Below are 18,154 nucleotides of genomic sequence, written 5' to 3'. Positions count from 1 at the left end.
GGAGCCCTTACCACAGCACAGCAGGTAGGTTTTTGCCTTGCACGCAGCTGACCAGGGTTCAATCCCTGACATCCTATATAGTTCTCCGAGTCTGCCAGGAGTTATTTCTGAGCACAGAACCAGGAGTAACCCCTAAGTGCTGCCAGGTATGGCCCAAAAATTTAAAAAATGACCTCTTTTATACTGCATACTTTCCTATAATTTATCAAGAGCCAGTCTAGATGGTTGCTCACAAATTCCAGCATCTATCAGGCAGTTAGAGTCAGCACAGACAGCATAAATGGGTACCCATAAATCCCAGGGACCAACTTTTCATTCTTAGTTGGCTTAAGAGTATCTGAATTAAGTTTTCTTTTCCATTTCAATATTATTGCGCTCTCTATATATGTACATGGCTAGTAAAAATGGAAATAGATCAATATATGTCTATTGTATATGGCTGGCAAGACTACAAATAGATCATTTTTTATGGAAAACAACTTGACAGTACTATCAGAACTACACATACTTTATGATTTGATAATCTACGTCTAGAAGTTTGCCCCTTTGATTTACTCCTGTATGTTGCAAATCATGTACACACTTCTTTTTTAAAGAAGTTACCATCATATTTAAGTTTATATTATTTGTGTACACAGTTACTGCATACCACCACCATCTCAGAAGTGCCACTGACCTTCTACCACTGTTCTATTTCATCCTTGCTCTATATCATCTTTTACATTGTTCTATATCACCTATTAATTCTCCTCAACACTACTACTTTTTGTTGATTGATAATTTTTGTTTTGTTGCATATTATTACATCACTTTACCACCACCAAATGATCAAGACCCTCTACTAATGCCTTTATGTTAAAACTGTTCACCTCATTTTTCTCCTTTGTCCCCAACATGATATTCTCGAGTCTAAATCCAGTGACCAGGATTTATTATCAATTGATATTATCTATACTCATCATGTACCACAGATGAGTGAGATCATCTGGTTTTTGTCCACTTGCTCTTTGGTTTTATCCACTTGTTTATCCTACCTAATTTTCAGATAAATATTCATAAATAAAGAGGCTAGTAGTAAAATAACATATAGTGAAACTATGCTATGGGAATGCAAAATAACAAAGCTGTCTGTTAATGTGGAAAGATCCCTATGAAACATAAAATGGAAAAGGCAAGATGCAGAAGTGTAAGTATAAGATCTTTACCTCTCAGATAAAAATACATCAAAATAATATTGATTTCCGATGGAATAAGGCAATCTAGTGAGGGATTAGGAGGGAGCATTATATACTTCCTGAATTTGAACTAGTGCCCTTTATACTTATTCAAACAATAAATATAAAATATAAATATAAATATAAAATTAAGGGGCCAGAGTAACAGCGCAGCAGTAGGGTGTTTGCCTTGCACACTGCTGACCCAGGAGGGACCTCGGTTTGATCCCTAGTGTCCCATATGGTCGCCCTAGCCAGGATTGATTTCTGAGCGCATAGCCAGGCATAACCCCTGAGTGTTACTGGGTATGGCCCCAAAACAAAACAAAAAAAGAATATAAAATTAAATACATTTAAGTATTTCAATAATATTTTTATTTAAGCACCATTATTACAAATATATTTGTAGTTGGGCTTTAGTTATAAAAAAAAAAGAATACCCCTTCACCAGACATTTAAATATTTTAACACATGTTTTCCATAACTCAGGAAAGAGGCCCCAAAGTGAAATGGTATTTATCAGTGGACAAGAATGATAGGAACATATGTGAGAGTGATTTAGTAGTAAGGATCCATATATGGACTGGGTAGGGGACAAAAATAAAAAATTTTGGATTTCTGAATATAATGGGTAAATTAGATTGTTTACTAAATTTTAAAATTCAGTAGAGATAGCATGCAGTGATTTTGAAGGAGTTGACTGAGGATAGTATGTATTGTGGAGAAAGGAATGGGGAGTGAGGAGACGATAGGTCCAGTTTTGCAGAGTCTATAATAACAAAACTATAAGACATCCAAGTGGAGTTGGAAAGATAAGGCTCAAGAAAGCCATAGCATTAGGATACAGATATAGTAATAATTTTTGAAACTGGTAGAATACAGCCATAAAGAGTGTACAAGTACCCTAGAGAACAGGTAAAATAAAATAAGAAGTGTTTCTGACAAAAACTTAGGGCAAATAACTATGGGTGGGCCTTAGAAATAAATCCTGGGAAAAGGTCTAAGACAATGTAAGGACGAAGGGAAGAGCCCTGAGAGATAGTGCTAGTGTTAAGATATTTGCCTAACACCAATTCTGGTTTGATCTCCAGCACTGCATATAGTACCCCAAGCACTGATAAGGGTGACCCCTGAGTACAGGGCAAGGAGTAGCCTCTGAGCCTCAGATGGGCCCTAAACCTCTACCTTTCAGACAAGAACCAATTGCAGATAACAGTGAAGGCTAAGCAAAGTCCGAACAAACAAATAATGAAGTTCTATAAGAATTGCATAAATATCATTACACAAAATAATCCATTGGGATTAACTACATGGAAGAATGCTGGGCAGAAGTGGGGAGATAGATTACAGCAATTAATGGCGCAGATACATGGAGAAGAAGTAAAGTCCTTCATACTCTCCCTGAGAAGAAAGAAACAATAGTAGAATCTAATGATAAAATGTTGGGAGGACTTTTATTGTTATTTTTTGAAAATGATGGGGCCAGGTAAGAGCTCTAAGCCTTTGAAGGGTGTGATCCAAAACTTACAACAATTCTAATAAATAGTAAATAATAAAATAAAAGATATAGAAAATTTGGGATAATTTGCTCCTTATTTCTTTATCATTGTTGGTTTGTTTTTTGTTTTGTTTTGTTTTCTTTTCTTTTCTTTTTTATATTTGTTTTTGTTTTGGGCCAAAACCAGTGACGCTCAGGACTTACTTCTCTACTCAGGGGATCACTCTTGGCTTTAGGGATTGTATGTGGTGTCAGACAGCAAAGCCAGGTCATCTACATTCAAGATAAGCCCCCTGCCCACTACTTCTCTAACTACCAGCCCTTAATTATCCTTATAGTTAAAAATTCTGCACCCCTCCACCCTATACTCTAATATGTATGCAGGAGTCTGTCCAGAGACTTAGCCTTAAGAAAATAAGTGCAAGCCCAACTAAAGTCAAAGCTCATTAGAAGTCCAGGCCAAAACAGGCACTGAAGTCTTTTCTTTTTTCCAAAAACAGCATTTGGGCAAATATGCATTTTGGGGCCCCATGATAGAACTTTGCAAGAGGCTACTAATTTATTCCCTGACACTGCCCTAGGTGCCTATGTGTGATTCCAGAGGCACTGTTCTTTATGACCCTCAACACCATAAATATGCACTGTATAGGACACTACGGCTTAGTACATACAAGCACCAAAACTAAACTGAAGCCCTTAATATGCACTACAACCAAAAGCATTGAAGTCCCCTAACCAGGTGTATGACTACCAATCATGGCAACAAGAAGGAAAGGGGGAACATAACCATGAAAAGAAATAAACAAAATTTAAAAAGGCTTCTAAAATGTACTTTGTCTTTGCATTTTAGGATTACACTGAACTTGCTGCTTTTTTTGACCATATGAATTTATTCTAATGCCATAAATAATTATATAAAATGTTTGTTTTAAAGGTCTTATCATTTCAGAGAACTAAAAGCAACTTTGTGAGCAAGTATTGACAACTGTGTCTTTTAATATTGTTGTAGTTGTTGTTATTAAGGCCACATGATTGGGAACAAAGCGATAGCCCAGCAGCTAGGGTGTTGGCCTTGCACATGGCCAACCCAGGTTCAATCCCTGACATCACATATGGTCCCCAAAGCCTGCCAGGAGAAACTCCAGAGCTCTGCCAGGTGTGACCCAAAGACAAAAAAAAAAGTTACCATGATCTACAAAGTTGTCTATAACAGAGTTTCAGACATATAATGGTCTCACACGGACATCAACCTGTCACCAGTGTGAACTTTTCTTTACCAGTGTCCACTGTTCCCACGGACCTCCAACCCACATCTGTATCTTTAAAGACACATTTTCACCATTATAGTTTCAAAAAATTGGTTATATCTTCTAATATTTGTTTTTCTAGAATTTGGGATGTTTATCTAATTATTTCCTTTATTAACTAGATTAAGATACTTATTAACAGGGGCTGGAGAGGTGGAGCGGTAAGGCTCTAGCCTAGGACGGACCCGGTTCAATCCCCCCAGGGTCCCATATGGTCCCCCAAGCCAGGAGCGATTTCTGAGCACATAGCCAGGAGTAACCCCTAAACATCACTGGGTGTGGCCCAAGACAAACAAACAAAAAAGATACTTATCACAAATTCTAAAACAAACTCAATATTGTTTCCCCTTTCTTTTACTCTCCAGTACTCATAAAGCTGAGGATTCCTCAGTGCTCAGTGTTCTTTGAATGCTTTTTCTTCCTCTTGAATCATCGACTTCTGAAAGGTCAACATCCTGCTACTATCTTTCCAGTCTCATATCCTCCAGAAGCTTTATCTGCTGTTGCTCCTATGGCTCTTTTCTTTCGCTGAACAGCTGGTATGGTTTTAATGGAACCTGTTTGTAAAGGTTGTGAAATAAGAAGTAGCAATAAAAACAATTTCATCAATTAAATTGAAAACTACTCAGAAATCATGTTTATTCCTACTATGGAGGATTGTCACTAAATTCCCTAAGATGGTGCTCAATGCTTGTTTTCTATTTATTCCTAGAGTGGCTTCCATACTTGAGAACTCTGCTCAGAAGTGCAAGCGAGTATAAGCGTATTATCTCAGAGAAGTGAAGAATGGATTCTTTCAAGGTAAAAGGCATCAATCTGTCTAAATCATGAACCTCAGTCAGTCCATGTTCTTATAACAGCAAGAAATCTGGTGTCTTCAGTTGTATTGGTAATACTTCTTGCATCATGGGAGAACCAAGAATAAGATAATACTACTAAAAAAGCCAGCAAAGGCTATAGATCTGGTGCAGCAGATAGGGAACTTGCTTTGCACACTGCCACTCTGAGTTTGATGCCCAGCACTAAATTGGTCTCACAGAATAACCAGGAGTGAACTCTGAGCATAGCACCAAGAGTATGTCCTAATTACTCACTGCCGGGTGTGGCTTGGGCAAAAAAACTCAATTAAATGAGACAGCATGTGGATGGATGAGTTTTGAAAGTGCCATTTTAGTATCAAATTTTGACTATCTACTCATTCAGCAGAATTCCCCTTTTGCAAGAGAAGGGGGAGAAGGATGATAAATAAAAATAGAGAACAAAGACAAGATATCTGTTTAGCTTACATTCCAGATTGAGACTTGCATTGTAATATAAGCAATTGAAAGTGGACTCTGACTTGTGTAGCTACCAGGAATGTTCAGTCCATGAGGTGCATATCTCTTTTGTTGTGTTTAAAGAAATTGCTTAGGAATTTGGAAATTAAATGTCTATCTGAGAGTTTGGGGTCATTTTGGTTTCTGAGCTCTGGAAATTCCAAGCACCATTCTCCAATCCTAAATTTGAAGGGCGTTGGCCTATAGGAAGCATGGTAGAATCATGTTTGCTGGAATATTTAGTATTTTAAATATTTCAAGCACACAGATTAATACAGAGGTGTACATTTCTTCTTCCATCAAAACCAGTACTTTTAGCAAGGATTATTTGAATGTAATACATATCGTTCGTTACCTGTGATCATGTGATTTCATCTTTAAACTACTCTCATATTTTTCTTCACAGGGTCCTAGAGAAGCAACTTACATTGATAAATCAGGTAATCATTCTCACTCTGAATATTTTGCTCAAATATTACTTTGTTGGAGAAAGGTGCAGACAGAAAAAGAAGAACAGGAGAGATAGTATAGAGGTTAAGGTGCTTGCCTTGGTTGCAGCCCACCTAGGCTTAATCTCCATAACCATATATAGTCCCCCAGACACTGGCAGGAATCAGTTTTGAGCAAAGAATTAGAAATACCCATGAGCACTTCTGAATTTAGCCCACCATCCTGTTCTGCTCCTCTGAAAAAAAAATAGATAGGATGTGTCCTTCATGAGTGCTGAGAAGATTTAGAGGCAGTATACACCAGCACACATGTTCTTTTAGGATACCTATTATTATTATTTTTTTTTTTTGCTCTGTGATGTGAAACACATCTGACCAGAGCTAAAATTGTCTGGAAGACATGACCCACTGACTTTCTTTTTTTTTTTTTTTTTTTTTTAAATATTTTTTTTTTTTGGTTTTTGGGCCACACCCGGTGACGCTCAGGGGTTACTCCTGGCTATGCGCTCAGAAGTCGCTCCTGGCTTGGGGGACCATATGGGACGCCGGGGGATCGAACCGCGGTCCGTCTCCTAGGCTAGCGCAGGTAAGGCAGGCACCTTACCTCGAGCGCCACCGCCCGGCCCCGACCCACTGACTTTCATGTTCAACAAGGGCTATAAGATGAAACCTACCTAATCCTAGTAGTGACTCTCCTAAGATTATTTTCTTTTGGTTTTTGAGCCACACCAAACAGCTCTCAGAGATTATTCCTGGCTCTGCACTCAGAAATGACTCCTGACAGGCTCAGGAGACCATATGGGATGCTGGGATGCAAGTCACTGCATGCAAGACACATTGCCTTACCCACTTTGCTATTACTCTCGCCCCCTCCCCTAAGATTTTAATAGTGCCATCCAGATGGATATAGCTACACAGATTAAATTTATTTGAGTAATTAAAGCCACTAGAGATGTTTCTAGGTGACTTATGACTAGGTTGTGCCATGGGGTGCTTTTATTTGGGTTTCTTATATAGTTGGTACTCTTTCAACATTCAAGATGTGCATTAATGGGCTTGCAACTTCTCAGAAATAATTTCTTTTTGACTGTTACTTCTTCACAGGGTTTTCTGCCTGTCTCTCTGGGACCACAATCATTCTTATGTTCTTCCTATTGAATTATCTCAAAGTTCTATTGTTGTCTGTTTGCTTATTTTGAGGATTTTTGCCATCTTCTATTCATTTATTTTAAGGCTTTATTTCAACTTTTTCTGCTATATGAAAGTGTATACACCTCATCTTCCAACTGTTACTCTGCTGATGAGGCCTTTCTGTGAATTTTTCATTTTGTCTACCAATATTTTCAGTTCTGTTATTTCTGTATTGATGTTTTCTCTTTTCTACTCTCATATCCTATTGAGTCTTATTGGTTGTTTGTTCTGCTCATTCTTTAGTTTCTTGGAGTTCTTTGAACATCCTCCACATTGCCTCTCAAAATCTTTATCATAGAGGTTATATAATTGTCTTATAACTAGTTGGGTCTTCTGAACTATCGTACACTGGGCATGTTGGTATTCTGTTTTGTTTTCCTACTATAACCTTGGCAGTGTGGTGGTAGGTATTTTTGCATGTTGTACTGGAGCTCATGTTTAGAAGAAATGTGCAGCCTTGGAGTGGAGTTGCTTTTCTAGCAGTGCACTGGTCTCACCTCTTCAGCATCATGACCTAACTGGTCCTGTTTATTATTCAGAAATTCCTTCATGAGGCAGGCTAAGCTGGTCCTATTTACCTCTCAGCAATCCAGCAGTCCTCTCATGACCCACCTACAGTGTTCCATCTTTCCTGTGTTGTGAGCCAAGCTGATCCTGCTTACCTCTCAGCAATCCCATTTCTGGACTTTGATCCCTCAGTTTTGTAGTCCATTTTGTCACTCTGTGTGTGTATGTGTCTCTCTCTCTTTCTTTCTTTCTTTCTTTTTTTTTGGGGGGGGGGGGCACACCAGGTGACGCTCAGGGGTTAACTTGGAACAATTTCCTGTTTGGCTCAAGGGACTATATGGGATGCCAAGAATTGAACCTGGGTCCTTCATGGGTCAGTTGATTTCAAAGCAAATGCTATCTCTCTGGCTCCTACTCTGTGTCTCTTAATTGATGTATTTAGACCATTGACAATGAAAGAAATTATTGTCATGGAGTTTTGTGCAGTCTTTATGTATAAATGTGGCATGTTTGTAGGATTTGTCTTAAAACAATCCCTTTAAATTTTTTGTTAAATATGGTTATCAGCCTGTGAAATCCTGATCTCTGGTTTACCTGTGAAATTTTGTATCATTCCTTCAAATCTGAATGAGAGTCTGACTGGATAAAGTATTCTTGGTGAGGCATTTGCTTTGTTGAATTTTTTTCAGTATATCCACGACTGCCTTCAGCCTTCAGTAAAACTGCTGTAATTCTTTTGTAATTCTTTTTTTTTTTTGAAACCATTCTGAATTACAAGTCTTTCACAGTTTTATATCAGGCATTTAGTGACAGTGAATTAGGGCCATTCCTATCACCAGTGTTGACCTCCCTCCACCATAGTTCACCATATGCATTCCATTTATCCACCCCTAATCCCCAGGATTACCAATGTAACAAGTTCATTTTGTGTTTAGTTTGTTGTAGTTTAGGTCTCTTGATTCTGGTGTCTTTGACTTTGTCTTGGGTATTTAGATCTGACCCCAATGTTTACCCACTCAATTCTCCTGAGACTGCTTGGCCCCTGGGCCCCATACACTTATTTTTTCTTTTATCAATTTGTAGGAAGACATAGAAATATGAGACAGATAGTAATGAATCAAGTTTGAAAGTTCTATGAAAAATGCAGAAGCCCTTATCTATAATATAAGTAAAATTTAAAAAAGAAAAGAAAAAAAAGAAGAAGAAGAATGGCAGGGAGAAGGGCAGATGTGGCTTTTTTTTATTATCTTTATTTAAACACCGTGATTACAAACATGATTATAGTTGTATGATTACAGTCATGTGAAGAACACCCCCTTCACCAGTGCAACATTCCCACCACCAATTTCCTGGATCTCCCTCACACCTGTACTTGAGACAGGCTTTCTACTTCTCTCATTCATTCACATTGTTATGATAGTTTTCAGTGTTACTTATTTTGAATATTCACAGCAATTGTTGGGGAAAATTAGAAAGGAAATCCCATTGAACTAAGAGATAAAGGGTGTCTCCACCCATGAAGCATACTGTCAAAAGACTGACTACAGGCTCTGGCATGTCTCTATGGTTCCAGAGAAAGTTCTGCTTAGTCATGGTTGTCAAAGTCAGTCTTCCGAGGTTAAAGATTTTGGATTTTGCACAGGTCCAAGGGTGAAGCTTAAGATAAAGTCTTTCTTTGTGGTCCACGACAAATTATGTTTAGTTGCAGTTGTTGTAGTCAGTCTTGTGTCTTAGAGATCTTGGTTCTTGAGCAGATTCTAGGATGGAGCATCTTCTGATTTCATCGTATTGTTGGGTGGTACCTGTAGATCAAGTTGTTGCTGTTTCCTGGTCGTCAGGATACCTTATTGACCTACCCTGGAGCAGGTTTGTACCATGGAGACATTTGAGCCTCCCCCAGGGTGAGTTTGATTCGTATTGCTGGTGCCATAAACTATGCAATACCAATTGAGATTCAGGGTTGGACAGTCGATGTCTGATCCATTGAGGCCTAAGTCAAGTCTCCATGACAAATGTTAAGGGTGAAAGGCAGCCCCGCACTATAAAATGTATGAGTTCCTATCTCTATTACATAAGAACTTCTTTCTATATGAAAGATTTCCCCATTTTAGTGTGCCTATGCAAAAAGGAACAATGCCACATGATATTTCTGGTGCATATGAGGGTAAAAATAACAAGCTAAACAATCTCTGTAACCTAATTTTAACCTGAGCTCATAACCCAACCACAGCTTTTCTATACAAATTTCCTACTAAGCAGATCCACAACAAGGATGGGGAAGCTTCATTTACATATGGAAATAGACACTAAGAATAATAACTATTGGGGCAGGAGTGGTGGCTCAAGCAGTAAGGCATCTGCCTTGTACATACTAACCTAGGACAGTCTGCAGTTCGATCCCTTGTCATCTCATCTGGTCCCCTAAGTCAGGAGTGATTTCTGAGTGCATAGCTAGGAGTTATCCCTGAATGTCACCTGTTGTGGCTAAAAAAACAAATATATATGTATATATATATATACATATATATAAGACTATTAAGGAAATGCATCTACAGAAACATACAAAAGAAATATAGAAATCCCCTTTAAGTCTTTTGAGATAGTTGGGGGGTATAGAATCCAGAGAACAGTTTTATCCCATCCCATGGACTGTGGAGTATGAGAAATGGTTCACAGAAGTTGGGAATCAGGTAGTGTCCTCCAGGTGAGGGTTCCTTGGAGCCAAATCTCATAGTAAGCCAATAGTCTACAGTGGGAAGAGGTGGTAAATAAAGGGCTGCATAGAATGGGTCTGCAGAAACATTGTCTGCAGGTTCTTCCCAAAGTGAGACATAGCAGGCAGAGAGGGTGTCCTTTCACTTTGGGAGTTGGATGGCAGCTTGCTGGGGTAGGGTGAAGTTTCTGATCCTTGAGGAGTTAAGAACTGAGGGTGCCAAACACCACGAAAGCACCACCAGTAGAGTAAATGAACCTGAACGGAGTCTATAGCTAATCCCGTGACAATATAACCCAAGGGTGGAGAAACCCCATAATGCTTAGGCCAAGTGAATTCCTTTTCAAATGACCCCAATATTTACTGTGCCAGTGCAGGAGGGAAAAAAAAGGCAAAAAGCACAAAACATTTTTTTATCTTTTATATATTATTTTTTATTCTTCATTTATTATTATTATTTTTATTTTTATTTACCTATCTACTTTTTGTCGATTTCTTTGTTTTGGTGTGGTTATTGAAGTTGTTGACCCCATTTATATTTATATTGGTTTCTGTTTGTTTGTTTCTTCTTTTCTTTCTTTTCTTTCTTTAGGTGCTCTGCCATGTTTTTTAACTCAATACCATGGCTTTTTTTGTGGTGCCTATCGTTATCACTGGAGTGCTCACGGGATATTTGACAATTCTTTTGGTACTGTGGGGGTGTTTCACCATATTTTTCTCCTTCATCTCTCAAACAGACGATGAGAGCCTCTAGAAGGATTCCGCCCATTTTCAGCATATTAGACTTTTACCCCAGTTTACTACTTTTCTCTTCTTCAAATAAAACAACATAACTTGAACTATATAGTCCTTCCTCCCAGTTAGAGGGGGAAATAAGGGAGGCACCAAAACCAAGACTTCTAAGTAGTAAGCTAGGTACAGAGGGGACCACATATTCTCGCAGCCCCGGGGGTGAGGGAGGAGGATATAGGAGGTAGGAAGAACACGGAGGGGTAGGGAGGACAAATCGGTGATGGGAACCCCCCCGATCTTATGTAAATATGTACCCATAATATTATTGTCAAAAATATGTAAACCACTACGATCAAAATAAAAATTATATTAAAAAAAGAGAACTGAGGGTGAAGAGGGTTAAATACAGGAATATAGAGAATCAGGTTTGGGGGGGTGAGAGTATAGAAGAGGATTTGTAGGGTAGTAGATGGGGGTGGTGAGGAGGGATATCACATAATAGGAACTATATACAATAAAGGCAGGGATTCAAGAATATCTCAAAAGACTTAATAGGAATATCTATATTTTCTCTTTATATTTAAAACCTCAATAGTTATACCTCTTAGTGAGTTTATTTTCAAATGTAAAGGTAGCCTCCATCAATTTTTAAATGTTTTTAAATTATTATTATTTATGATTTTTATGTATTTATTATTTTTTAAATTTCACTTGTTTTGTTTCTGCTTGGTATGAAATTCTAAGAAAAAAAGTCTAGCTTTTATATAGTCTATCATTCTTGGTTTTTTTTTTTTTTAGGTTTTTGGGCCACACCCGGTAACGCACAGGGGTTACTCCTGGCTATGAGCTCAGAAGTCACTCCTGGCTTGGGGGACCATGTGGGACACCGGGGGATCGAACCTCGGTCCATCCTAGGCTAGCGCTGGCAAGGCAGACACCTTACCACTAGCGCCACCATGCTTTCTTTTTCTTTCTTATTTTTTTTCTTGTTTTTGTTTTTTTGTTTTGTTTTGTTTTTGCCATTGCTGGTTTTTTTTTTCCATTTGTTTTGTTTTCCAACAGAACCACAGAACTTGAATCATCTTGTTCTGCCTCATAAATTGAGCAGGGGGCAGGAGTGGATGATACCAGGAGCAAACAGTTGCTTGAAATTTGAGTAAAAATAAAAAATGATCAGACCTAAACACCAAATCCAAAGTCAATGACAACACCATCCAATACCCCCAATCTTCAACAAACTCTACATAAATGGGACCTGTTACACTAACAGTTCAGGGGGCAAAGTGGGGCAGTATTGGATGCATCCTGGGAACAGGGGTGGAGAGAGGACAACACTAGTGGTGGGAATTGCCCTGATTCACTTTCACTATGTACCTTAAATATAATGTTAAAGACTTGTAGTTTGCACTGGTCACAATAGAAATTTAAAAAGAGAATGAACAATACAATAAAAAATTAGAACATGGTAATAGCAAAAAATATATATAGGCAGGGATTATATACAATACAGATTAGACAAGCATAGAGGAGTTCACCATGTGCACACATATACACACACAGACACAGTGGAGATCTATTCATAAGTTACAGTTGAAGAAGTGACCCTTATGGAATGGGTCAGAGCTCTTAGAAAATGAGGCTGGCACTTGGAGGGGGTAAGGTTTTCTAGTATCTAGGCAATTTATCGATTGTGGGGATAAACTTTGCTAGATAAAACTTCTGGGATTAGATTGTGCATGGAGCATTCTTAGAACAATCATACTTTTCCCGTCAAGGGTACTAAGCAATATGATAGTGAGCTCTATAAGAGGAGTCTACTCATGGTGTGTCATTTACCATGTCTCAAGCATCCAGATTCCTTTCCTGGAAGAAAACTGACAATGTGGACCTTGTGGTCTAAGATCAATATAGTATGGCTTAAAAACAAAAACAAAACCAAATTGTAAAAAAAACAGTCAATGAATGGGGCCTATAACAGAAGTCTATGATGTGCAGTTGTTTATTTCAACAGTCTGTGTGTATATATGCAGCAAATCATAATAGATATAATCAAATGGAAGGTGGACAAATTGGAGTATTTTGTCAAGGCTTTACCATTTTGAGACTGTATTTGGAGTCTAGAATGTTAAAATATTAAAATGCAAAACTTGGGTGACAAAACTATATCTTCAAGAACCCCTGATGGACAAGAAAAAAGTTATTATAGACATAATTAAGATATTAAAATATTTTAATGGTGAGCTCTGTAGTGTGAGTCCTTGGCTTCCAAAAGCATACTGCACTTGTTTCTGTAGATAAAAATATTGGAAAATTATTATAGGACTCTATGATGAACAGTTGATTGAACACCTGTTCAGTCTAATCAGCTGTACTCCTTTACTGCAGACTTCTTCGAAGTGTATGTTTCTCCTCTTCTACTGAGTTTGTTTACTTCTCCTCACTAATCTCTGGCACTTACAATGATTGAGATATCTAACTATTAATTCATTGTAAATTTCATATAGATATATTAAGTACCACATATAGTGAAATCATTCTCTATCCTCATTTAACATAACTTTTTAGTTTGATGTAGTCCCATTTATTTAGGCTTGATGGTAGAGATCTTGTATCCCATCATCAAACACATTTTTAGGTGAAGTCTTGGAGTGTTCTGCTTACGTTTTTCTATACGAAATTCATGGACTTGGTTATAATCTTAAGGTTTTTAATTCAATGTGAATTGACTTTTGTATAAGGTGTGAGAGATATAGATCAATCTTTAATTCCTTACACGTGGTTAACCAGTTGTTCCAACCGCCTTTGTTGAAGAGACTGTTTTTGTTCCATTTCAAATCCTTGGCTCCTTTCTTAAAGATTAGTTGACCATATACTTAGGGACAAGTCACTGGATATTCTATTCTGACCAGACCTTTGGTCTGAAATTCTGTTTTTGTTCCAATACAGTGCTGTTCTGATCACAATGTCTTTGTAGTAGAGCTTCAAGTTAGGTTAAGAAATGCTTCCCAGTTTCTTGTTTTATAAAATGGATTTAGCTATCCTAGCTCTTTTATGATTCCAAATTAACTTTATAATTGGTTGTTCTAAGTCCTTGAAGAATGATGTCTGAATTTATATAGGAATTGAATTGAATCTATATAATAGTTTGGGTAAGATGGTCATTTTAATATTGATTCTTCCAATACATAAGAATGGGACGTTCTTCTATTTCTTTATGTCCTCAACAATTTCTATCTGAAGTATTTTGAAGTTGTTTTTATTAACATTTTTATTTAAACACCTTGATTACAAATATCATTGTAGTTGTGTTTAAGTCATGTAAAGAATACCCTTCACCACTGCAGCATACTCATCACCAATGTTCCAAATCTCCCTCCTGCCCACCCCACCCCACCCCACCTATACTCTAGACTGGCTTTCTATTTCCTTTATTTATTCACATTGTTAGGATAGTTCTCAGTGTAGTTATTTCTCTAACTGCACTCACCACACTCTATGGTCAGCTTCATGTCATGATCTGGACCTTCCAGCCCTCCTCTCTTTTGTCTCTGAGAATTATTGCAAAAATGTCTTTTATTTTTCTTAAAACCCATAGATGAGGGAGACTATTCTGCGTTTATCTCTTTCCCTCTGACTTCTTTCACTCAGCACAATAAATTCTATGTACAACCATTATAGAAAAATTTAATGACTTTATCTTTCCTGATGGCTGCATAATATTCCACTGTGTATATTACCACAGTTTCTTTAGCCATTCATTTGTTGAAGGGCATCTTGGTTGTTTCCAGGATCTGACTATTGTAAATAGCACTGCAATGAATATAGGTGTGAGGAAGGTATTTTTGTATTGTATTTTTGTGTTCCTAGGGTATATCTCTAAGAGTGGTATAGCTGGATAGTATGGGAACTCAATTTCCAGTTTTTGGAGGAATCTCCATATCGCTTTCCATAAAGGTTGGACAAAACAGCATTCCCACCAGCAGGGAAAGTGAGTTCCTTTCTCTCCATATCCCACCAGCACTGCTTGTTCTTATTCTTTGTGATGTGCGCCAATCTCTGTGGCTTGAGATGGTACCTCATAATTGTTTCGATTTGCATCACCCTGATTATGTGGAGCATTTTATGTGCCTTTTGGTCATTTGTATTTCTTCTTTGACAGAGTGTCTGATAATTTCTTCTCCCCATTTTATGATGGAATTAGCTTTTTTTTTTTTCGTAAAGTTCTGTCAATGCCTTGTATACTTTGGATATTAGCCCCTTATCTGATGGATATTGGGTGAATATTTTCTCCCACTAAATGGGTGGCTCTTGTCTCCAGGGCACTATTTCCTTTGAGGTGCAAAAGCTTCTCAGCTTAATATGTTCCCATCTGTTTACCCCCACTTCCACTTGTTTGGAGAGTGCTGTTTCCTCCTTAAAGATGCCTTTACTCTCATAGAATATTTTACCTATGTTGTTGTTCTATATACCTACAGTTGCAGGTCTGATATCAAGGTCTTTAATCCATCTGGATCTGACCTTCATACATAGTGTTAGCTGGGGGTCTGAGTTTACATTTTTTTTCAAGTGGCTAACCCATTGTGTCAACACCATTTGTTGAAGAGGGTTTCCTTGCTCCATTTAGAATTTCTTGCTCCTTTATCAAAAATTAGGTATTGTATGTCTGGGGACCATTCTCTGAATACTCAAGCTGATTCCACTGATCTGAGGGTCTGTCTTTATTACAATGCCATGCTGTTTTGATAACTATTGCTTTGTAATACAGTTTAAAATTGAGGAACGTAATGCCTCCCATATTTCTTTTTGACAAAGATTACTTTAGCTATTCAAGGTTGTTTATTGTTCCAAATGAATTTCAGAAGTGTTTGATCCACTTCTTTGAAAAATGTCATGGTTATCTTTAGAGGGATCACATTAAATCTGTACAATGCTTTAGGGAGTATTGCCATTTTAATGATGTTAATCCTGCCAATTCATGAGCAAGGTATGTGTTTCCACTTCCGCATGTCTTCTTACTTCTTGGAACGGGGCTTTATAGTTTTCTTTGTATAGCTCTTCACATCTTTAGTCAAGCTGACTCCAAGATATTTGAGTTTGTGTGACACTAATGTGAATGGGGTTGTTTTCTTAATGTCTATTTCTTGCCTATCATTATTGGTGTATAAAAGGGCCATTGATTTCTGTGTGTTAATTTTGTACCCTGCCACTTTGCTATATGAATATATTATTTCTAGAAGCTTTTTGGTAGTCTTTGGTTTTCTAAATACAGTGCCATGTCACCTGCAAACAGTGAGTGGTTGACTTCTTCCTTTTGTATCTGGAAGCCCTTGATACCTTTTCTTGCCTAATCACTATAACAAGTAATTCTATTACTATGTTGAATAGAAGTGGTGAGAAAGGACAGCCTTGTCTTGTACCATAATTTAGAGGGAAGGCTTTTACATTTTCTCCATTGAGGATGATATTTGCCATTGGCTTGTGGTAGATGGCCTTAACTATATTGAGAAAGGTTCCTTTCATTCCCATCTTGCTGAGAAATTTTATCAAGAATGGATGTTAGACCTTATCAAATGCTTTCTCTGAATGTATACATGACCAATACATGATTGTATTGATATGATCATGTGATTTTTATTTTTCTTGTTGTTAATATTTTGTATTATGTTGGTAGATTTATGGATGTTAAACCATCCTTGCTTTCCTGGGATGAAACCTACTTGATCGTAGGGAATGATCTTCTTTATGAGGCATTGGATCCTATTTGCCAGAATTTTGTTGAGAATCTTTGCATCTGTGTTCATCAGGGATATTGATCTGTAATTTTCTTTTTTGGCAGCATCTCTGTCTGGTTTTGGTATCATATTGATGTTGGCTTCATAAAAACTATTTGGAATTGTTTCCGTTTTTTCAATTTCATGAAAGAGGCTGGCAAGGATTGGTAGTAGTTCCTCTTGAAATGTTTGAAAGAATTTATTAGTGAATCTATCTGGGCCTGGGATTTTGTTTTTGGGCAGACATTTGATTACTGTTTTAATTTCCTCAATAGTGATGGGGTGTTTAGATATGCTACATCCTCCTCGTTCAACAGTGAAAGGTTATAAGAGACCAAGAATGTATCTATTTTTTCCAGGTTCTCGTGTTTTGTGGCATAGAATTTCTCAAAGTCCTCTCTAATTACCCTTTGAATCTCTTGCAATACCTGTAGAATCTTCCCCTTTTCATTTCTAACATGGGTTATCAAGTTTTTCTCTTTTCCTTTGTGAGTTTTGTCAATGGTCTATCAATCTTATTTATTTTCAAAAAACCAACTTCTGCTTTTGTTTATCTTTTGAATTTTTGTTTGTTTGTTTGTTTCCACTTCATTGATTTCTGCTCTAAGCTTTGTTATTTCCTTTTGTCTCCCTATTTTTTGGTTCCTTTAGTTGATCATTTTCTAATTTTATAAGATACATCATTAAGCTACTCAGGTAGGTCCCTTCTTCCTTCCTGATGTGTGTTTACAAAGCTATAAATTTTCCTCTCAGTACCGCTTTTGCTGTGTCCAATAGGTTTTGATAGTTTGTGTCTTCATTGTCATTTTTTTCCAGTCAACTTTTGATTTTTTGTTTAATTTTATTTCAGACCCACTGCTTGTTCAGTAGTAGGCTGTTTTATTTCCAGGTATTAAAGTTTTTCTTCTGTGTCCCTTTGTAGTACACATATAATTTCAGAGCCTTGTGGTCAGCCAAGGTAGCCTACAAAATTTTTATCCTTCTGATTTTATGGAAGTATGGAAGTATTCTCCAAGTCTATCCTGGATAATGACCCATGTACATTGGAGAAAAATGTGTATCCAGGTTTCTGGGGGTGGAGTATCCTATATATATCATACTAGGCCGCTTTCTTCCATTTCTCTTTTCAGGGCTAGTATATTTTTTGTTGGTTGACCTGTTAAGGAGTGACAGGACTGTGTTGAGGTCTCCCACAATTATTGTGCCATTATTTATGTCCTCTTTTAAATTTGTCAATTACTGTACAAAATATTTTTCTGGGCTCTCGTTGATGCGTATATGTTCAGCAGTGTCATTTCTTCCTGTTGCACATATCCCTTGATTAGTACAAAGTGTCCATCTTTGTCTCTTACAACTTTTCTGAGTCTATAGTTTGTGCTATCTGATATTAATATGGCCACTCCAGCTTTTTTAAGGGTGTTGTTTGCTTAGATGATTTTCTTCCAGCCTTTGATTT

At 37.4% G+C, this 18,154-nt stretch overlaps 2 protein-coding genes across 2 annotated transcripts in view; one reads left to right on the top strand and one right to left on the bottom strand.

Moving 5' to 3' along the window:
* FAM162A (family with sequence similarity 162 member A) overlaps positions 1–18,154 on the bottom strand; it is a 497,431-nt gene that overhangs the window by 330,066 nt on the left and 149,211 nt on the right. The gene's annotated exons all lie outside the window — the stretch shown is intronic.
* The window catches only part of PARP9 (poly(ADP-ribose) polymerase family member 9), a 30,988-nt gene continuing 30,802 nt past the window's right edge, over positions 17,969–18,154 (top strand). The window contains exon 1 of the mRNA XM_049785538.1: positions 17,969–17,972. Within this exon, the coding sequence (XP_049641495.1) occupies positions 17,969–17,972 (4 nt within the window). The remainder of the gene's footprint in view (positions 17,973–18,154) is intronic.

This window comes from Suncus etruscus, chromosome 13 (genome assembly GCF_024139225.1).
Source record: "Suncus etruscus isolate mSunEtr1 chromosome 13, mSunEtr1.pri.cur, whole genome shotgun sequence".
Classification (NCBI taxonomy): Eukaryota; Metazoa; Chordata; class Mammalia; order Eulipotyphla; family Soricidae; genus Suncus; species Suncus etruscus.
Note: the sequence above shows the minus strand (reverse complement) of the source record. Positions and strands in the feature narration are given on the sequence as shown.